Source organism: Corvus cornix, chromosome 1A (genome assembly GCF_000738735.6).
Source record: "Corvus cornix cornix isolate S_Up_H32 chromosome 1A, ASM73873v5, whole genome shotgun sequence".
Lineage (NCBI taxonomy): Eukaryota > Metazoa > Chordata > Aves > Passeriformes > Corvidae > Corvus > Corvus cornix.
In genome coordinates, this window is record NC_047057.1 from 68,356,181 (window position 1) to 68,374,913 (window position 18,733).

Consider the following 18,733-nt stretch of genomic DNA (forward strand, 5'->3'; position numbering starts at 1 on the left):
TGGGTTTGGGGTTTTTTTTGGTCACATCAACTTCACAAGAGTTTGTACCCTGGATCAAAGTCCTCAGAATTGGTACTCTACAGCCCCGACAACACAGTGCTGGTGGTGTTACTGCAAGTGCTTTATCAGACAAAGCTATTGCCAGCTACTGCGATGTTTCAAAGGGGAGGAGAAACAAAAAGTCTTTTGAAACTTTGCTAAAAGGCACAGGTCTGTCTCTGAAGCCCAATCAGCACCTTGTATGATCAGTCCTCAACTTACTACTACTTGGGATAAGTGAGTTTTGAAAGCTGGAGCTCAAGCTAGAGTTATGATCAAGAAAGATTCCCTCAGGATTAAAGGGGGAGAGGCCAAAACACAGGAAAAAAGTCAGATTCCGACATATTAGGTTCATTCTCCTAGCAGTAATTAATAACTCTTAGTACTTACCGAGCTAAAGCTTCTTTAAAGTGTCCTGTACCCATGCCAGCTTCCTCTGAAGTCACTGAGAACCACACCAGGTGGAAAATGTACCCTTATGTTTACTTTACCACAGCATGGATCAGTACTACCTTTAATCACAGTATTCCCTGCACTGGAAAGGGGGAATACGTGAAGTTTTTTGGTAAATATAGCCACCACACATGGCAAATGTCAAGATTTTAATGACACTCACTTTCAGTACTTTCCATCTTCAAAAGGCTTCCCACTGGTTGACATACTTTGGAGAAATGACTGTTCAAAAATGCCCTGTGAAGTAAGTGCTCCAAGTATAAAGCTGTTTTCTGGCATTCTCCCCCTTGACTTCATCACCCACAAACCCTTAGAATGGGAGCTGTATTCAATCACTGCTACACAGTCCTGGCACATCAAAAACTGTTTCATGACTACATGGTTAGCAGGTAGGTACTTTTGCTGCTTAATTTGTCCAGCATTTTACTGTAAGTGAGATAACTGGCTCAGCCTCCAGGCTTGGCAGGGTAGGTGCATGTCTGCCACTTGAGTCTTGCTTTGCTGTTCTTACATGCCACACTTCATCCAGGAGCTTTTTTTTTCTTTTAATCCAGCCTTCAAGAATTTATTTCATAGCAGCTCCCATCTATGGGATCATTACACTTAGTTAACTGTACTCAACACTGATGATTTCATAACACGCCACAAACAGGTGCCAATTAAATTCCTTTATTGGAGACAGAAACATTGCATAATTACAGATTTGATGAGGAAAACTGCAAATAGTATAGACTGTTTCTACTGCCAGCAAAATACAGCTCTTAGAGGATTTATAGACATACAAATATAGTGCTTCTTTCATGCCAGATGGTCAGTACGTAACAATGCCATTAGGAGCGCTTAATTGTGCTTCTACAAAACCTTTAGAGAAGAATGAGGTAGAGTTTCCTTTAGTTTATCCAGTACTTTTTCACACATCTGTCCTTTACTGCTTTTATATACTTCAGATTCTTGTAAAATACCCAGTTAAATTTCAATATTTGAGAAAACAGAGACCCTTCAGAGGTGTTTACTTCTCTCTCTGTAAGTTGCTAATTTCCCACTGCTTATGTGCTAAAATTTCAGTAACTACTACTGCACCCTTCTAAACGCCTCAAAGGTCAAGTAGATCAGGACTTCTGGCTTTCTCAATTTCTGCCTCGACAGAAACTGTTTGTATATAGCTTCAGATAAAACTCTTGTCTCCATTATGGCAAAGAACCTTTTACATTTTGTCACTCAGTGGCCAAGGTGAATCTAAGCCGTCTCCCCGGGAGATGAAGGGAATAGATCCACTCTTTGTGAACATCCTTGACTATGAAATAGTGTTAATGATGTGTTTGCCTCCTACTTGCAGCGCTAGTCAACCACTGGGCTTAATACAAATTATGGGAAGAGAATACATCACTGACCTGTTAGATGGTACAGAGCATTACCTGTTTGACCAAATACTCCACCATTTTACAACATATAAAGTATGTTGCAGTTTCAGTTAAGATACAGGGGCCCAAGTTATGAAAATGTAGGCTCAGATGTAGGTATTTAAGCAACTGAGTAAGAGCATTCTTAAATATCAACACCAATCTCTGATCCTGCTATACTTTTGGTGTACCTGGGTAGTCTCTCAGTTGGACTGAACAAGAATGGTAATGATGTTCTTCTGACTTCCTGCCCTCACTGACCTGATGGGTATTTTTACTCTTGCTCCTGGCATGCCTGTTCTGGACACAGCAGACTTCACTTACTGCTCTGGCATTTGCTGCAAGCATTTAGTCCTTACTGAAAGTACAAGTAGGGTGCAGTTATTTCACCTGAAGTGATCACGATAATAGTGGCAACTGAATCATAGTGAACAGGGGATTTGGCATACAGAAAGGTGATTACATAAAGAATGTTTGCTTTCTTCCTATAAGCTACTGAAATATGATAGTGTAAGATAATAGTTCAGCAACACTGTACCGGAATTCTAAAATGAAAAACAAAATTTTTATAAAAAGGCGCAAAGTTTAAAAGATTCCATGTTCATACCTTGATCACTTTGATCATACAATGAAAAAAAATCTGTTTCTGCAAGACAGTACCGCTTGAGATAAGCTTCTGAGCTCCTCCACCTCTCCCTGACATGACTGCTCTAAGCCTGACAGAATCAAGAACTATACAGTTAGTGTTAAGAGAGCCAGCTCTTAGAAACTTCCCAAACTCTTGCTTAGAAAAACAAGCAATAAGCTTATTTTATCAACTATTCCCTGCATTTTACCTCTTTGGTAAAAACCAAAAACGGCCAGTGTTGGTAAACCATTTGGAACACTAGCCAAATACTTCCACAAAGTTGTCTTCTCTGTTTCTACCTTAACTTTACCCAGAGATACTTTAAAGGCTTAAAATTCTATATCAAGGTCTTAAATCCTCCTTAAGATCTTCCCACAAACATGAATTTTAAGAGACTTTTCTTTTTTAAAAGCACGGCATGACAATCCAGGATTGTGGTAAAAATCAGACACGATAAATTAAGTTTTAAGATAAGCAAAGACTATAAATTCATGTTCAGAGAGAGTCATGCTGTTACTACTGGTGAATATAACTACCATTATTTTTAGTATATTTGGTTGTGGTTAACCTTGCTAGAGTGATTAATGAGACTTCTCTTTATCTGAGCTACTAATTCCAAAACTTAATTCCAAATCTATTGACTAACCTTATTTCAAATCTATTTACTACTGTAATTCAGTATTGTTCCTCATCTGCTAAGTCCTAATATACCTGACTGTTCTTGCTCAAGGTAATGCCAGGTTAGTTTTGTTTACAGAGATGGGGATATATTTGCCAAGTGTACTATAGATGGTACTCAGATTTTGCACAGTCAGAGAAAATATCCTGGAATTCCTACTAATAAGCATCATGCTCAAAGCAAGGCATGGACAGGAGGACTGCTACAACAGTATTTTTCACCAATGCAATGCCAGTATTCTCTTTTGCTCTTATGGCTAAAAATACAAATAACTTATTAAGAAGCTTCTTAGCTTAAATGATTTAGGACCTATGAATTACCTTTCCAAATCTTGAGCATAGAGAAAAAAATACAGTAAAACATAGGTCTTTCACACTTCCAAATTGGTAAGCATTGCAGTTCAGCAAATTTTTGGTCAAGATTGATGAAGAGGTCTGTCTCAGTGCTACATGACCAAGTGCACCTCTAAAATAGTCCCATGCTTTCCTTTGAGAGGTATCATGATTCCTTCAAGCATCACTTTTTAATAGGACAGCCCAGTTTGAGGTGAATTCTCTTGTCAAGATCATTCTGTATTCTAATTTTTTTATTTCTGAACTACGTACGTTACACATTTATGGGTTTATGCAGCAAACCCTGAATGTATTTCTCATTTAAATAACATCTTTCTCCGCATAATCAAGTTAGTCTATTCTAATGTAATGCTTGAAATACTGGACTTTACATGGCATCTTTCTTGTTGCTTAAAAAGCTTTTTCTGGAAAGTTTAATTTGATCTGTAATAAAATAAGGTTTTATGCAAAAGTTTGGATTAGAGTTAAATGTGGTGTAAGTGGTAGTACTGCTACTCTGCACTTACAGAGTTTAGATAACTTATCGTTCCAGTGGTAAAGCACAATTCTGATCCCTCAAAACCTGGAATATGAAAAAAATCTACTCTTTTTTTTTTTTTTTTTAACTTTTACTACTGCTAAAAGCAAGAAGGATGCAAATTTGCTTAAATAGTTACTTTCAGATATGAGACAACAATAGAAGGCTGGGGAAAAAGGGGTTCAAGTCTGTGTGAAAGGGAGAGAAAGACAACAAGGAGCAGCTCTCTCAGGGCATGCTCAGCCATCATTACAGCTGCCACTCTCAGGATATCAGCTTGCCACCAGAACATTAAAATTTACCCTCAGTAGGGTGGATCCCATGCAGAGAAAGACATTGTACCATAGTCTGCCAGGCTGTGCCACCATCCTTGTACATCTTTGTATTCTATTCCATAGCAAGGCACAGTGAACAGACAGTTCACACTCAGAAATCTGCTGGGATTATGCAGATTGTTTTGGAGAGGCCATTGAATTCAAGAGGGTTCCTCCTTTAATTAAGCAGCTCTGAGATCAGTCTCAGCTGTTTTTCTGTCTACCTCTTGGAAGGCAGACATTTCAAATAACTTGCACTCCAAATGACTTTCAAGTATCATTTTTCCAAATTACCATTTTTCATGCCTGAGGATAAATAATATAAAATAAGTATACAGGAAAGGATCTATGGTATCTCTATGTTGAATTAGGCAAACCCAAACAAGAGGTCATGTACAAAGAGGAGTGGCTGATAACTGCTTTTTGGCTTGAAAGAGTTGAACAGGTGTAAACAACAGCTGGGCAGAGAGATCCCACTACCTTGCTTTTGTCTTATCAGACTTCTCTTCTATATCCCAGAAAAATCGTGTTTGCTTTGCACTGCTAGGGACTGAACAGATTATCTACCCTAGGAACCTTTCTTAGCATCCTCACCTGGGTCTGTCCTTGTAAATTCTCAGCGAATTTGCCCTCACTGCAGTTAACAATCTGCTTAAGTAATGCCAATTGCTGAAGCCATAAATCTTGGCACCAGAACAGCTTGTATGAAATGCCAATTTCATGAAAATTCTGTTATTTGAAGGATTTTTTTCCTAGGCATGGATCATGCTAACCAAACTGAAAATTAAGGACATGCTCAATACTGAAAATAATAATCAAAAGAATGAAGGGGAGAAGAAAGAACATATGAAAATTAGATTTCATTATTATCATTTTAAAGTACCAGTGTTTGTAAAACATAAGCATGTGAAAGGCTGAATCTCATTTGATCAACCCAATTAAACATTAAATAATTGCAGCCAATTATGCAAATACCACACAACAATATTAATTTGTTGATCTTTTTTGAACAGTTTCAAATTCTCCTAATGTTAGACTATCTTATGTCTTAAATGATCAATTACCAGAACCGTAACTAAGTGATGAAGAATGGATAATTGCCTAGTTATGATGTACCATACTCTTTCTATGTAAATCTGTTGCAATTAAACAAATAGGGCACATGGAGAAAAGATGTGCAGATGTTCTTTTACAATCTGTTATTAGCTCAGGGAATACCACAGTTCCCTCCTAAATTTTACAAGCGAAAACAAGGAGAATGCAATATCAAATACTGATTGTTATTTACACGTATTTTTTTTTTCCTTTGGTTAACAGGATAGAATGCAGTGCCAGAATTCAGACTAGGACAGCATTCAACACCAGAAGAATTCCCTGCACTATACTGACCTGTCAGCTCTCTTACTTAGGTTTCAAAGTTTAAAATCTATAACCTATTGCCCTGGATTCCACTTGGAAACAAGCACAGCTTTGAGTTGATGTAGCCAGAGTAAGGCAATTAACCAAGATATTAAAGTCAACAATTAACATACACACACTCCACGTTTTCATTCTTCCCTGCAAGAAAAGACCACTCATTTCTGTGGGTCATTCCACTATCAACTCTCCTCATTTTGAGGTCTCTGTCAGCAAAAAAAAAGAGAGGTGTCCCTCTGGTCAGTACAGGAAACAGTGCAAAGCACAACAAATGAAACCACCTGGTTTCTTCATGTTAAATGACTTGCAACCAATTTAAGAAGAGTTTTATGCAACTCTCAGGTTTACATTTCAGTAAAATAATTCTTCTAACTGGTCCTTATTCATTCTGCCCAGTGAATAGATTACTGCTTGTATACTGAGGCCTTCATGGGGATTTTCGATATACGGTATCATATATCAACTCCATCAAAGCTGAGATAGTAAGGTATTGCACAACCACTCTGCCACGCATCTGAAGTTAGATATTTTCACTTTTCCTTTTGCTGCAAAATCAAAGATGAACTTAAGGGAAAGATTAGATAGTTCAGTACCAGTAAGCCACATATGGTTGCTCATTACATAATCTTTAGACAGCTCCATGCCACACTCTGGTTAAAGGCACTCTAATTTCAATACTGGTCTCGTTGGATAAAACTCTCTACCCCATGCTGCATCTTGACATATTCCCCATGTTAATTTTTCCACCCATCTAATGAAATAAAAGGAAATAAAAAAGGAAAAACCAGCAGCTTGTAACACATAGTAAGATACTGAACAAAGAGCCGCACATGATACAGATTCAAATGGTCACAACACTATGGCTACTGTAAGTGAAACAACATTTTGTGTTTGAAGTTGTAGTCTAAAGAAAAAAAAAATCCATCAATTTTAACAATAGTTACATTGTCAGAGAGAACCTTCAACTGTTCTTCATTAAAAGATCAGATTGGACTGCAGTTAAAGACAAGAAAAGTCATGATCTGAGGGAGCAAAAGAAAGTGATGGCTAAGGAGGATCTTCAAAATGTGACCAAAAATGAACAGGAAGCCGTAAGGCTGCTCTTTAACAGCTGCATAAGGCATGGATGGTCCATTAGAAATTATACTTTCCTTTTAAAACTATGTTAACACATGCCAGTAACTACAAAGGACTTATAAAGCATGTGAGAGATACTGTTGGTCTTAAAAAAATTAAAGTGCTAAATTTTTCCCTTAATATTGGTGCATCTCCACTGCAAACTAGAACAAGAAATGTTTCACTTTTACTTCTTATAGGACTCCAATAAAGTGTCAATAAAGTTCCACTAGTTTTATACTGAAGTAGCACTTTGGAACATTGATACAGAATATGGTTATCCTTTTTGGCAAGAGGTATCTTAAAGCTGTTCAACAAAGCTGTGTGCAGAAGGAGAAAGCTAATAAATATTACAGAATGATTGTTAGTGAACATTTGCAGAACGAACTTCCCCAGCTATGGGCTACACGCTCTGTCTTGCTTCCAAAGCATCAAGACTGCATGTGAGAAAGCAGCATTATATGAATTATCTGCTTAACCAGAATGAAATCAGGGTTTGAATGAAATCTCTTTCCTTCTAGACATTTTCTGTTGACAACATTGCTTGTTCCTTAACAGGAAGGCCCTTCTACAGTACCTGTGTCAGTGGAGGCTGGATACATCAAGTACGTGAAAGGGACAAGAAAAACATTTTGCTGACTTAAATTATGTGAGTGGATGATGAAAGAAATTCCTCAATCCAAAGTTTTGGTTGCTGTGAAGAATGGTTCAATTTTCACAGCCAGAGTTGTCTAATCTCATTTTCTAGACACTCACCTGGAAGGCAACACTGTGTCTGCAGAACCCAGCTCTGTGCTAGGCCAAAAGGGAATTTTTGTCTCAGCAGGGCCTGACCCAGCCTTTAAAATCATGTCTAGAAGGATGTACTCAACTATTAGAGAGCTATGCACTGCCCAGGCAGCCACTGCACATCCCCATGGAGGAAAAGGCAGTAGGCCAACAGGGACTATCTTGCAGGCTAGACTGACTCAGAGAATTTTGGGCTAAAGGCCAGAGTTATTGGACAGAGTATGAGGGCATCTACCAGGCTATGCAAACTCGGGAATCTCCCATACAAGCAGAGTATGAAAGGAAGGAGTGTATGGCTAAACCTATTTGTTTCCCAACCACAGAGCAAAAGGCAGAATAATGTCAACAGAACCCTGTGGGCAGCTAAGAGGCAACACCCTCATGTGACACATGTTCTGCTGATGGTGGCAGTAAACAAACCAAACTGAAGAGCAGTTGAAGAGCATTTTACAAGTTTTCAGACTGTATATAAGGAGGCACTAAGAAAACTATTAGGAAAGTTCTATTGCTAACATTTAGCACCTCTACCAAGAAGACAGGCTTCTACCAACAGGATTACAGTAGAAATCAAAATGATTGTGTTCATATTTGCCAGATTGTGGAAACAATCATCCTGGGGAGCAAATTGATACTGAGACTATGCTATGCACTGGCAGCTACAGAAGTTGTCATTACTCAGATGTCAGGTCTGTCTGCAGGGTCTGGACTCTGCCACCTTCATGACACCAGCACTGCCCAATCGCTGTCTTCTCTTCCATACTGAAACAAAGCAAAAAATGGAGTTTAAGAATAAAAGTTAGAAGAACCAGTGTATGTTTATGATAACTTCTTAGGTCTATCCTCAAAAACATTCATATCCATTGCTCTGGAGAGTAGTTTACATTATTTCTTAAGCCATTGCTTCTGTCTTTGATTTGGCACAGCCTAAAGATAGCTTGCTTTATCCATATTACAATAGGTGGTTTAGGAAAGGGCAATGCTGATACTCATTACAGATGACACAGAACAGTCCTGCTTCACTTCCACCAGTTTAATGCAGTTACTCCCTGAGGCCTGCTCACTAATTCACTCATAAGTATGCCCCTGCTCAAGCTCCAATAAACAAACACATTTCATTTTATTTCTTTTTATTGTCAAGGTGGCTTTTTATTATGACATTCTGATTGAATGTGAAATAAAACCATCGCAAATCCCACAGAGTACAATTAGGGAGAATTGTAATCCAAAATAAAACAAGTTGTCTTTCTGTATACAAACGAATGAGATCAACAAGCAGAAATGAAGGCAACCCATGGCATGCAGCCATATCCCTTCCAGGGGAGGATACAGCCCCAAGGCAGCACTTTTGATTGCTAGACTGGTTCCATGTTCTAAAGGTCTGTCACCAGTCCTGTAAACAATGCTCCAGATAGACCCCAAAACACACCCAGGGCTCAAGAAGGTAAATAATTCAGAGGTGGAAAGACAGCAGCAGATGGGAGTAGGGAGTCCTTTCCCTTACAGTGTTATGTTCAGGGAGCTTGAAAACACTTTCAATCAAGAAATGAAGACTGATTTTAGAAGCTTTATGTAGGCTAAAAAGATCACCTAATTTCTCCACAGAGGAGAAAAGGAAGTTCCTCTGTACAGGTCCTGCACCACCAGGAAAAGAGATAACAGATCACTAAAAGCAGGGAAAAGACAACAGCTCCAAATCAGGATGAGCCAGAAGAAACACACTTCTAGATCCACAAAGGAATGGTGTTCAGTGTGCTTGTGTTTTACTCTTTACTCTAGCAGGCAAGGCCTCTAACTGACCTTCACAAGTATCACATCTACTTTTTCTTTTCATTACTAATTCTCCTGTTCCTATTCTGCAGTTGAGTTATTTGTAAATTTTGCTATCTTTAGGCAGTAGTATCATCTAATGTTCTGATACAGAAATTGGTGCAAGGACTAGTCTGAGTTGCCATTTGACTACAGTTTGCATCTGCTTCCAGAATTAAAAGGGGAATTAGGATGCGATACCACAATGAAGATCATTTCTTTCTGCAAATAAAAGCAGATTTGGCTTCCTTTTTTAATTCTGTCAAGGGCTTTGTGACCTCAGGCTAGTCAATCCCATCCCTCTTCCACTGTCAACCACCTCCAGGTCATTCTTTGTAAAAATTAACACATACATTGTCCTTTCCTGGTTGTTTTCCACTGACCTACGCAGAGAAAGAAAAAGGGTTTGATTAAATGTCTCTTCTCTGCTGCTTTGACTGCAGTGTTTAAATGTATTTAATAACATGTAACATAAGCAATGTGTCTGACTTTCTATCCATCCCTTCGAAGTTGCACCTTAATCTATGTTTTAAAGGGCATAGCAAAAGCTTGTTTATTCTCAAAGAATGGATGTAAATCCACAGAAAAATCTAAGTGGTATTTCAGTGTGAGTATTCCCAGAGAAAGAACCTCATCCCTAAATCTACTAACTCAAGCAGCTATGGAAGAGAGCACTATTACTAACTCATTCATAAGCACACCATTAATTTATATAATGCACATGCTTTAATTTGAAGTCTTTATCAGCCTTCAGTAATCACAATATCTACTCAGAGACAGGAAGGGAAATGTGTATTGCAGTGCCACCACTGTCTCTCTCAACTGGCATGAGAAATTGAATCAGTTCTGCCCATGAGTTTCTAATTTGTCACTCCAGCTCTGGTTCCACTGAACAGCTGTTCACATCCAAAGACATCCTGTTGAACATGGCAGACTTGCAAAAGAACAATGGACAGCATGAACACAGACTTGGAAACATAATACTGAATAAAATATGAAAATAATAAAAGCAGCATGTACTGTGCACAAGAGAAGGGGTATAATGACAGTGGATATGGAGCTTGCATCCCTTGGACACAGGTTCACATGCAGGACATAGTGGTACGGAGAATTTTTATTTTTTTACAAATTCCCATTGTTCAACATGAAATGGATACACTGCCCCAGTTTTCCTGGTAGAGAATATAGAAGATCTTGGTCAAAGATTCTCCTCTGACATTTTAAGAATACTATATAGTCCCGTTTTTGTGCTGCAGCATTGTTTTCTGTGCGACATCCTGGGGTCCTTCCAAATGAGCCCATCTCTCCACAGGTAGAAAGGTGAAGAAACACAACCAGCAACCACTGATTGACTCTTATAGGGGAAGCAACCATCAGTCTCTTTAAAATCATGTTTTCAATGATTATGTGTTCTAACTCTCCTGACTTTTTTAAAGAAGGAAGAGAACCCAGAAGTAAGCATATACGTAATGGTCCAGCATTTTTCCAGGAGTAACAAATTTACTCCTGGCATGTAACTGATGAACTCAGACTATGTACACAGCTGAAAGATGAAAAGGTCCATATCAACAGGCAAGTAAAGTGAAAAGGTCCAAGAAAGATACTGTGTAGTAACAATCCACACTTTTTCAGCCTCCTCCTGAGCCTTGGTCGGTGGTGGAAAACCACGGTGATAACTCAAGAGGCAACAGGCAGGAACTGATGCCCAGGAAGTTCCACCTGAACATGAGGAAGAACTTCTTTATTGTGCAGTGACCAAGCACTGGAACAGATCATCCAGAGAGGCTGTGGAGTTTCCCTTACCGGAGATATTCCAAAACTGTTTGGGCATAATCCTGTGCCATGTGCTCTGGGATGGCCCTGCTGGAACTGGGAGGTGGGACTAAATGACCACAGTGGGCCCTTCCAGCCTGACCCATTCTGAGATTCTGTGACCAGGGAGGGCATGGAAGGATGCCTCAGGGAAAAGACTGGATAAACTTGTCTTACACTGCTCACTATCTTAAGGGAGAAAGACACAGATCACAGGATTACCAGCAGGAAGTTTAAAATTTTAGTAGCAAATCTAAGAACACTTTGAGCCAAAAATGTAGAATGGAAACCATCAGAATCAATTTGAAGAAATCCTGACAATACTGCCAAGCAACTGCTATCAGATCTTAAATAAAGGGGCTTCGTAAGGCCCTCGAAGGGCCAAGACCTTCTCCTATCCCCAAATCCCCCACACCATAAACTACACTAAATAAGGAAAAAAACCCAGGCAACTTAAATAAGAAGGGCCATCACCTGCTGCTTATTGACTTTACCTGAAATGGTATTGGTTCCTATGCCCAGACACAGAGATAAAGCACAGATTCCAAACAGACATTGATATTTAGCAAATGTCAGATGACGGAACTGTTTTAAGAAGGACAAGTGACTATTTGATTGGAAAGATAATGAGAAATGGAAATGGTGATCAGCTGGCTGCGCCCAGTGAGTGTTTATTCCTCACCCATCTCTTTATTGATTAACCTGTACTCACTTGTGATTGTGGTTAAGATGCTTCATAATCCTGTCTTTTTCCCTTAAAAAGCAACCTCTAACAACAGCATTAGATTTCACTGATAACAGCAATATCTTGCAGCTCTTATGCAGCTTCCAAGATGAATAGGGAAAAGTTATACTATACTTCATTGCTATCATACTTTCTCAAGGAAAGAAAATTGGCAGAATAATCACAGCAGACAAAAGAATCTATATTATTATATAATGTCACCTATAGCATCACTACCAAAAAGATTATTTTCCAAAGCTTTAAAATGTTCACCTTTTATTATTTTATCTCATTATAGAAGAGGAAACACCTTACCTGGATATCACTTAGCTTATTCAGGAAACGGGTTGTTAACTCAGGCCCATTCTCCATCGTTGGAATGTGCAAGTGCTGGCATGGAATAAAGGAGAGGGAGAAGGGGAGAGAAAGAGAATAACATGTAATAATAGCTTTACATATATACGAATACCTTACGGTTGCCAAAAATTTTAATAAATATTTATCATACTGGCTAGCCCTCCTTATGAGTAGGCAAGGATGGTTGGTTTTGGGTTTTTGTTGGGTTTTTGTTTGGTTGGTTCTTTTTAAACAGGAGGGCATTGCTGAGCCAGTGAAAAGTTAGAGAGTCAAATTGTTATGCTGTTGTTCAATAAAGGCAAATCTAAGCCTTCCAAGAGATCTGTCCGAAATGGAGGGAATATTGTGCAGGCAAGAGTAGTAATATTACATACAGTATTTCATTTCAAAGTATATTGTGTAGAAATACAACACATATTGACAGTACTTATCATTCGGCACCTCGATGTCTCATTATCTTAGCATCAGGTAATATCAATACATTTATTCTATTTTATTCATTCAGGAAGTATCACTTAACAGACATTTATTGTACTTATGTTTAAAGGACAAAGCACAATGCTTTATGCAGCTGCACTATCCCAAGTCCACTGAACTAACTTTGTGCTGACTAAATAGCATCAAGTCAGCTTAACAGTCTGAATGCCTGCGGAATTCCACCTGTGCAGGAGAAATCTCCCATATGGAGAATAGTAGGTGAAAGCAGCTGTGCACTGTCTTGAAACAGCTCTTCCATCAGAGCTGGGATCCCTGCAATGAGGGGTGAAGAAGAGAGGAACTTGAGAAGGAAGGACTGCAGTGGCTCAGAAATTTGGTTCCCTGTGGAAGTCTTTTCTCTCCTCACCCTTCCCAGGTACCTTAGCAAAAAACAGTGAATAAAAGAAATGCAGAATAATGTATTTTTCTACATTTGCAAACAGGCTGGGAACTGGCTTTTTCTTACACTTTCCCAGAACTTGAGATTTTGTATTTTCAGCTTTTAAAAAAACACCAGAAGACAAGAGGAAAAGTTCCCTTCTGACAGCCTCACTTGGGAAACAACATACTGACAGTGTTCATCTCCAGGCAGTGCACCTTTTCTATCTCCCCTGGTTTTGGCTTCAGCTGCAATTAATTGTGATAAAATTCAGAAGAAAGAAGGAAAGGGGTAAAAAAAAAAAAAAAGAGACATGTCCTTACCTTGCCCTTATATAAAATTTTAGAGATGGGACATACAACACAAGCTGTTCCAGCACCAAACATCTCCTTTACTCTGTTCTCTTCCAAAGCAGCTGTCAGGTCACTCATGGTGATGTATCGCTCAGACACTTTGAATTCTCCCTGCACAAGAAGAAGAAACCATAAGAATTGTAAAGAGTTTAAAACCATTCATATTTTTGTTTTCTAGATTGAAAAACTTCCAATAAAACTTTTAGCCTAGTGACAATAAGTCTTGACTCTGATCTTGCGATCTTTTCAAACATCCCAGTATCGCACAAGCTAGATTTTCATCAAAGGACACCCTCCAAAGAAGCCAGTGGTTTGCCAGATAGAATGCTGACGATTAAGTGGCACTTGCCTCTGTTTTGGTGCAGAATATCATTATCACATTAGGGAATAACATAGAAGAATTGTTATGGGACACTGGATCTCTCTACTCATGGTCTCTAGCGCATTCGAGTTTGTCCAAAAATTGCTCAATTATATCACGAGAGCCTTTGCATCCCAGTCTCAGAATTCTCCTAAGCAAGATACATTCTGTTGATTAATTTCACCTGCCAGGCCAACTATGTGATATATATTTTTAATCGCTAGTGAAATTTTCCAGTGTAGTCTGCATGCAGCTGTCACACACAAAAATTAATTGTGCCACAGGTATGAGTAAAGCCATTTGCACTGGACAGTCTAACTCTGGAAGAGTTTTACCACCTACAAGAGTGAAGAATGCATAGGAATCAATTGAAGGGATGTGTTTCAAGAAAAGAAATAAACATCAGACTTTGAAATTTTCATTTCATGTATGCGTTACTCCTGTTATCCCGCTCTAAGCATTAGCCCAGCCAAATCCAGCAGACAGGATACTGGGCTTGATGAGCCTTTGGCTGTGTAGCATCCTTACCCAGGCTGCAATAAAACCTTTGAATACAGTAAGGAAGAGTTTGCTGCATTTCAAGATGTGACCTAGTCCCAAGTGTTCAATAAGTTCTTGGATTGCTACACTACAGAACAGGAATGGGAAACAGACAGATGACTTCAAAACTGTGGCTGGGTAGGCTGCATGCTAGTTAGAAGAAACAAGGTTGGAAGCATGAGAACTAAATGCAGAAATAATGTGCTGATGACTGAAGTATAGCTATGGTCATGCATGGTAATTCTTTGTTTCCTTGCTTTGAGTTGCTGCTACCAGTGGATTTAATTACAATTTTCATGTTAAATACTACACGGAGCTACTTTAACAAGCTTGGTATTGTTCTGTGTGACAGGTGTGGGAATTCTGATGATGTTCCTGAGAATCCCTGAATTAGCATGCCCTTAGTTCCCATTAGATTAAAGGGATTGAATCCATGCTCAGCAAGTTTTGTCAGCAACACCAAGCTGTGTGGTGCGGCTGACATGCTGAAGGGAAGAGGTGCCATCCAGAGGTAACCTGAAAGCAGAGTTTCTGACAATTGAACTCAGAGCAACTCAGAGCTCAACTCTGAGCAATTTGACTAGTTGAAGATGCCCCTACTCATTGCAGGGAGGTTGGAATAGATGGCTTTTAAAGGTCCTTTCCAATGTCAGGTTGGATGGGGCTCTCAGCAGGCTGGGATAGTGGAAGGTGTCCTTGTCCATGGCAGGGGGGTTGGAACAAGATGATCTTTAAGCTCTCTTACAACCCAGGCCATTGTACGATTCTAGGAAGCCAGACTGTTCTATGATCCTATGATTCAACCAGATCAGTTGAACTTTAAGATACTGAGCACCAGAAATGTTTACTTCTGCTGATGTTATAACATGATAATTGAAGCCATTACTGCCAAAACACTCACCCAGTTGCGTGCCAGATCCAAAATGCTTTGCCTTGTCACTCCTGGAAGGATGATGCCATCTAAAGGTGGCGTTGCCAGTTCATTTTCTGCCAAACAAAAGAGAAGCACTGGTTGAAAAACAAACTAAAGTTTACTAATTATACACCAAACATGTGGGTCCCTTCCAACTCAGGATATTCCATGATTGTGTGGCATCAAAAACATTCCCTATCCAGTAAGATGCGACATATTTAGCAGAGTTCTTCAAGAACACAAACAGATACTCAGTTCAAGTAAGTTGTTGTTGAGTGTCTGAAACTATTTGAGTACACTTCCATGGGTGGGGAAGAAACATATTTAATACATTAATATATACTTGCCTAATGCCTTGTAGGTGGTTTTACTCCTCAATACATTGTAGGTATAACTGCATAACTGCACTGTGCAACTACTGTAAAATATGAAATGGTTCAGTCTTCAAATTCACAGTAGAAAGGCAGAGGGAAAGCCATGTCTGATGATCCCAGGGCAGATCATAACTTTCCCTGAAATGTTTTATTTAATTTGGGAATATGGGATTTAGTATATCCATTCCACAGCAGCAATATGAAACATTTACCAAAAATTTTGAAGTTCATTTACAGAAACAGCAAAGCAGTGGAAATCTTGCCAACCCTCCTTGGAAGGAGACTTCCTTAATGATCTTTTGTTGTAGTCTAGACACCCTTTTTCCCTGCTAATTTTCTCTTCACACAATTAGAGCAATCCTAAGAAAAATCCAACAACAATAATTCAACTTGTTCAACTAGTTCGGTTTGTTAGCTTGTGTTTCTTGTTTGCTTTTGAAAAAGAACATTAGATAAAGTTCATCTAACAACTAATGAGATTATAGATAAATGGTAAACAACAAACACTTGGTAAACAATCCATAGTTGGTAAATACTTGACTTAAAACACAAGTTTGTATGTAGACTTTGTTCTTCCATCTGGTCTCTGCAGCAATCAGAGTTAATCTTTTTCATTTTAAACCATCACATAGTGTACTCACTCGTTTCTATTATCAGAGAAGACTGACCTTTTACTCTTTTCAGACAGAGCCTTTAAGACAGTCACAAATTTGCACTAAGTCAAGACATCCAGAGTCTTTCAGTAATACTCTTCATACTCTTCCCTAACCATTTTCTTTCCCTATTTATAATCCTTTTTCTTCTTTGACATTATAAGCATACTATCCCTGCTCAATAATCCACAAACCATTAAGAGTTTTGCATATTTTTTACCTAGGTCACATAAAAAACCCAATAAAAACATGAAGATACGTATCTTGTGTGCCCTTTCTCCCTGGTTGCAAAAGGATCACTGAATCTAGGCTCAACTGAACCTTTCTCAAAGGAGAACCTCTCTTTAAAATTAATTTCTATACGTCCTGTGAATATTTGCAGCTGGGTAGAAGAGAGAAACATGGTATTTGTCCTTGGTCTGTGAGAGCAGGTTGAGCTCAGCTGCTCAATTCTGTTTTCAACACTCAACAAGATATTTCTGTGCATAAACACTGCCTGCCAGCTTCAGACTGATTAAATCCTGGGCTCCCCCACTCTGCAAGAGGGGGTACTGGGAGCTGGGATAGGATAGGGGAAGTGGAGGATAAATTCACTGAATCTGCTACTCACTATCCATTCTCTCAGGAAATACCTGGTACTTTCTAATGCAGCCACCCCTCAATTTATTAATTTGGACTTTCCTACCAGTGCTTCCATGTTCCTTTTATGAGGAACTTTACACACATAAGTATTAGGTATAAACTGCCATGCCAAAATGTATAAAAAAGGTGCCCCAGAACAGGCTTGTACGTTCTGCTCTGGTTTGACTAGCTCACATTCCCCAACCTATCCCAGACTTCTAAATACAGCAGCCATCTCTTCTTTCTCATACAGTCAGGAATAACAGCATTCCCTTTTTGAAGTCTGTCTAGCATCATTCCTACTTGTGATGCATGTCTGGTCCTAATTCTGGCACAACTATCACAAGGTGAGGACTTTAAAACTTTCCATGAGCCACGGGGCTCACCTGATTCTAAACACTGAAAACCTGACATTCTGCATTTATGACCCAGTCACAATCTAATACACTCCTTTCTTTAACAGAAAACTTCAAATACTGTGGACTTTGATACCAAAGTTTGTGATTACACTTCTCTGCTTGGTGATGTTGCCACAGATCTTGTCCAGGACCTGCTTAAGCTCAGTAACATATATTAACTGATTTGAGCTAGTTTGAAAAGGTGCCAGGCCAAACCAGCCGCCAAACAGCACTAAGCAGACAGGACATGAAAGTCTCAAATTGTTCCAAACAGGCTGCTCTGTAGAATTCTGTCAAGTATACATATGATGCCTACCAGCCTGGGGCCACCCAGGGAACATCTGCTCCCCTGGTATCCGGCAGAGATGGTAGCACTATCCAACATGGCATGCCAAAAGCTCATCCTCTCTGTGAACTGATGCCAAACCAAGCTCCATATGACATCAGTTTGTCCGTCTCCCAAAAAACAGACTGTGAGCTCACAGTCTCCATTTGCCTTCTGAATTGTTTTGATGGGATAGAAGCCTTAAAATGTATAGTTGCAAAAAGGGGGAGAAAAGCATTTGAAGGGAAGTGTCAGGGTTGCTCTTCAGTTGACTCCTGCTATTGTTATAGTAGTAGTACTGTCTGCCCAGTGCCCTGTTAAACCTGGTATAGGCTTGCTCTAACAATAGAATTCCATCAGAGTGTTTAAAGGGGTTTTTAAAATGAGGTCTTCCATATTACACAGCGTCACCTGTTACACACCTGTACTTAGGAACACTGAGCAGGTAAGATTACAATCATGGGATGCCTTCAGTACTAGTCACGCTGTAACAATGCTGAGAAATCCACCTAAATATGTATTTTACCAAAGTGATAACAAATTCCAAGTGAACTTCAGGATCAAGGAGAATGCAGAAAACCCTGTTTCACTAATATTAACAGCTAACTTTTACCACTTTGTTCTGGGTCTTTCTTGTTACTTCCCTCAGGCTTTTCTCCAACTTTTCCCTCATGCAATCACTATCTTGGCATCTGTCTGTTAATTTGCTTTCCTCAATTACTTTTCCATCCTTTGCTTTGTCTGCCACCTCGTTCATTTGCTGCTCCCCCCTCCATGCTATTGCTGGGGCTCTCTGTTAGAACAGAAGCTACAATCCTGATCTTGTTAGTACTGTAATTGTACAAGACAATTCTGTTGCACAACTAATGTTCCAACTAGAGAATACTAAACAAACTTGCCTTAAATTTTACCAGATTGTTCCAGAGAATCTTTTAA

At 39.2% G+C, this 18,733-nt stretch overlaps 1 protein-coding gene across 2 annotated transcripts in view; it reads right to left on the reverse strand.

The window, feature by feature from the left end:
• Nucleotides 1–1,145: 1,145 nt before the first annotated feature.
• Nucleotides 1,146–18,733, reverse strand: part of BCAT1 (branched chain amino acid transaminase 1) — a 60,117-nt gene continuing 42,529 nt past the window's right edge. For both annotated transcript variants that reach the window (XM_019288773.3, XM_019288774.3), the window contains 4 exons: nucleotides 15,415–15,500; nucleotides 13,583–13,723; nucleotides 12,362–12,436; nucleotides 1,146–8,463 (listed from right to left, as the gene is read on the reverse strand). In XM_019288773.3, the coding sequence (XP_019144318.2) occupies nucleotides 8,422–8,463; nucleotides 12,362–12,436; nucleotides 13,583–13,723; nucleotides 15,415–15,500 (344 nt within the window). In that variant the 3' untranslated portion in view covers nucleotides 1,146–8,421. The remainder of the gene's footprint in view (nucleotides 8,464–12,361; nucleotides 12,437–13,582; nucleotides 13,724–15,414; nucleotides 15,501–18,733) is intronic.